Source organism: Sander lucioperca, chromosome 6 (genome assembly GCF_008315115.2).
Source record: "Sander lucioperca isolate FBNREF2018 chromosome 6, SLUC_FBN_1.2, whole genome shotgun sequence".
In the NCBI taxonomy this organism is placed as follows: Eukaryota; Metazoa; Chordata; class Actinopteri; order Perciformes; family Percidae; genus Sander; species Sander lucioperca.
The window spans coordinates 37,044,431-37,048,383 of NC_050178.1; the positions used below are offsets into that span (position 1 = coordinate 37,044,431).

General features: G+C 37.8%; 1 protein-coding gene across 1 annotated transcript; it reads left to right on the plus strand.

The window, feature by feature from the left end:
* The first annotated feature begins 739 nt into the window (after nucleotides 1-739).
* Nucleotides 740-3,228, plus strand: LOC116042152. Its single transcript, XM_036001915.1, has 4 exons — nucleotides 740-1,043; nucleotides 1,455-1,618; nucleotides 1,942-2,038; nucleotides 2,569-3,228. Exons 1-4 carry the CDS (start codon nucleotides 846-848, stop codon nucleotides 2,881-2,883), a joined length of 774 nt encoding a protein of 257 aa, XP_035857808.1. The 5' UTR covers nucleotides 740-845; the 3' UTR covers nucleotides 2,884-3,228.
* The last annotated feature ends 725 nt before the right edge of the window (nucleotides 3,229-3,953 follow it).

Consider the following 3,953-nt stretch of genomic DNA (forward strand, 5'->3'; position numbering starts at 1 on the left):
AAGCCTGTGAATGCACCCTTTACCTTTAACATAAAAGAAGGACACTGTGTGTGATCATGTAAACGCACACAGCGCGCATTCACGGATATATTTTGGTCAAATGAAAAGTTATTTTTTCATTGGTTAATTTGACCCTGAACAACAGAAATAGTTTTCAGTGTATCACTCATCTGTTCATGTCTTACAGATTCACAAACAACTGAACGGAAATCAGTTTATTACTGGTTAGAACGGATGACATACGCTGCACAACAAGCTAATGTTAACAATTGCATAGCATGTTCCACTGGGAGGCCACAGTTAGGCACCATCCCATTCAAAGACTTCCTAGAAGCCTGGTTTGGAAAGTGGAGCACCTTAATTAGTTCTTTTCTAGTTTCTTTCACAGTCGCTGCATCTCTCCTGGTGGCCTGTGGGTGCTGTATTGTACCTTGTCCCCGAGGTTTAGTGCAAAGATGTTTGAAACCATGATGATAAAAACCATGTACCAACAACTGCAACACGGAGACCATGACAATGATGAGACCAACATCTAATTGAAAAAGTTTAATGTTGATGTGAATGCTTAATGATGTACATTATGAAAATCACAAGAAGAGTAATGTACTGAGAAATTTCAGGATTACACAATGTTATACATAATTTTATACATATACTCACACATTCATATACTCATTTATATTCACATACTCATATATATATATATATATATATATACACACTTATTGAAGTTGCAAATGTTTACTCATTTACTCTATGACAACCTGGAATCTATCAAAGTCCTTGTTACCAGTTTTAAAGATGAGAAAGAGACTTGTAAAAAAATTCTCTATGTTAACAGTGCCATGGATATCGTGGATCAAAGCCTAGCCCAGCAAACGGGCTGTGTGCTTGATAGATTATTAAAGTATAGCACTGATTTCATGGAATATATTGATGTTGACACCAATGTAGACGTGAAGGACTTTGATAGATTCCATGTCTTCCTGTCAGCCAGAGGACCCCAGATGGAAACCTGTCTTAGGGAGACTAATCGAAATCAGGTACACCAGTTTCCAAAGGCATTTAATTAAAATTCAATTGAAAACATTTAATTGAATTGTCATCATGGTGATTAAGCAATCCCCACACATATGCTGTAGTTTTATACATTAATATCTTATACTGTATGCAGATGAAGAGTCAGCTATTCTTGTTAGCAAATGATTGTTAAAAACATCTTTTAGCTGCATCACATTGTAGAGGTAGTGAATTAAGCATAAATAGATATTCTTTTACTACATTGAGATGAGCATATTGGGCAGCTGAGTAAGGTGTCGATGAATGACCAGTATGTACTAATGATAAGAATTAGGCTTCTTGAGTAAATGCTTGCCTCTAAGTTCTGTTGAAACTGTTTGTCAAGACCTTGAATATGACTGCAATAAAATGTATCTCTTGTTGCCTCTACACAGCCTACCACTAACACGGAAGAACCCAGTCAGCCGCTACAGTCACTACTTCAGAAGAAAGCCCCACAGATTCTTACAGAGTATGAGACTACAGGTGTCCTGTCAGTGCCATCGAGGAAGCTCCTTGTGAAGACGTACATAGGAGATTTGGTGGAGAGGTGTGGTTTGTAAGTATCTATTTTTCTTTTAACTGTATTTTAATTTTGTAATTATTTAAGTTTCTTGCTGTTTTCACCTTATATCTGGTCATTTGTTTGATGTGTTTTATTGTCTTTGCTCTTGTAACATTGTTGTAACATTGTAACGCGCGCTCTAAAAATCTGATTATTATTATTATTGTACTATTGTATTGTAATTATTATTGTTTATTATTATACCACACTTTGGCATGAATATCTAACTTTAAAAATATGTTTGCACTGAGACAAAAACAACAGTATACCTGTGTCACTGAATGAGGAAGTGGCAATGTTTTTGTCCTATTTTCCAGTTACCCTCTTAGTGCAGAGAAGTTGGCTGTAGCGAAAAGCATCATCACCACCTTCCCATCCCTGAGTGTCAGAGTAGAAGGACAAGGGGAAGGATTTGTAAGTAGTAGTTTTTGTAATAGTACTAGTAGTAAAAAGTACTAGTAATTTTATAATGTACATTCCGCACTCCTCTTCAATCTAATTTAGAATAAAACTCTGCTGCCAAGCTTCTAACAAACCAAAAAACTCACATTCCTTTGATTTTGGCATCATTATACTGGTTCCCAGTTTGTTTTAGAATTGATTTTTTAAATAATATTAATTTTACCATAAGGCTCCAGAATACATTGTTGAACTCACTGTGCTACAAGAGGTCATCAGAGCAGTGCAGTATCCTTTGTTAGTGTTTAGTAGGTGAAGATAATCGCATATCTATATTTTATGGTAACTTTAATCTCATGATTATTTTTTTAAGGGTTGGTCTTACTGCTCTACAACATATGATATCTTCCATAGCCTAAAACCACAGCCTTTTTCTGTTTCAATTAAAATTGCCCAGCAAATGTCTAATCTGTTTGCTTGCGACCCACATACCACTAAGGAGAACTGAAAGATTGTTGTTCACTGATATCTCCTTTCATTCTCAGGAGCATTACTATGATCTAGTCTCTGGATTCCTAGAGACTAAACTGCGCAACCTTAGACGCAATCTCGAGCAAGGGCAGAGGCGTTATAGGAAGCGAAAAGTGACCAATGACTGCACTGGACCCGAGAAGCCTTATTCAACAGAGGATGGGCATGCCAGCAGCACAAATGAGTGGGCCACCTTGATTAAACGGTTGCGGCCCTCAGCTGATAACCTTTCAGCAATCAAGTCAGGCATGGAGAAAATATACACCTGTCGCAGGTCCTGGAAATATTCAACGAGTACCCACGGTTTTTGGACATGCCAAGTCTGGTAGGTTGCTTCCTTCCTTGGTTTATTTAGTCCCACTCCTCTCAAATGGGATGAACTCACAAAATGATTGCATGGCTTCTGTGCAGCAAATATAAAACAAAAAGAAACCATGTAATTCCACAGTACCTGCAAAGGGTGACATGCACACCTAACTGTGCTTCACAAAACATCAGCGCTGGGATGGGAGGTGCGCGCAGCTCTACAATCAAACTTCAACCCATTTAAATAGTAAAAAATGAATTCAAAATCAATATATGGCAGTCAGCGTTGATATTGTGGTGGGCCGCCACAAATAAATCAATGTATGGCCATCAATGCACTGCAACACTGCATTTTAACTAGCATGCCTTATGTTAAGTCAGCTCTGCGCAGCACCGCATGAATTCAAACGCACCTAATGAAAGATGTTTTCAGCTTGCTACGCTGCCACCAAGTAGCCAAAATATAAAATAAATACAGCTTTACTTTTCAGTGCCCTGATTTAATGCTGTGAGTTTGTTAATATCTGGTAGGTTGATTGTAACATGTTTTTATTCTCCTCTGTGTAAGCTGGACTCAGTGTGGCAAACTTACAGGCGGAAAGACAAAGATGGGAGGCCAACATCATTCCCAAACTCAAATCAGTGGCTGCCTTGGAACCAAGAGTGTCCTCTCTGTTGAAGGGTATTGAAGAGAAAACTGAACGTATTTTTCAGTAAACACAAACCCCTCCAAATCAGAAATAATTAAGCCTTCAGTGTGATGCTAGAAAGTAAAAAAAAAAAAAACATAAAATGAAATTGTCTTGTTATTCTGTCCTGAAAATTGTGAATTTCCTCTCGCAGGATAACTAAAGGCATGTCTTCTTCTTCTTCTACATATGAATAACAGTGCTTTACTTTTCATAGCTATACGAATGGTTCATGACACAGCTTGCTGAGGCCTAAAAACACTTACAAAACGACCAAAAGCGACTTACAAAAAGTGCATTCAGCCACGTGCGTACAACCCCAAAAAGTGCAAGAGTCATGCAACTACACCAACTGAAAGTGCTACATTTAGATTCGAAAAATGAAAAAGAAAGTTTCCTGTTGC

Excerpts from the sequence above, each read along its gene's own strand:
- LOC116042152 (XM_036001915.1), top strand. The coding sequence starts at position 846 with ATGGATATCGTGGATCAAAGCCTAGCCCAGCAAACGGGCTGTGTGCTT. Across the intron at positions 1,044-1,454 it reads GGGAGACTAATCGAAATCAG|CCTACCACTAACACGGAAGA; the intron begins GTACACCAGTTT and ends GCCTCTACACAG. Across the intron at positions 1,619-1,941 it reads TTGGTGGAGAGGTGTGGTTT|TTACCCTCTTAGTGCAGAGA; the intron begins GTAAGTATCTAT and ends CCTATTTTCCAG.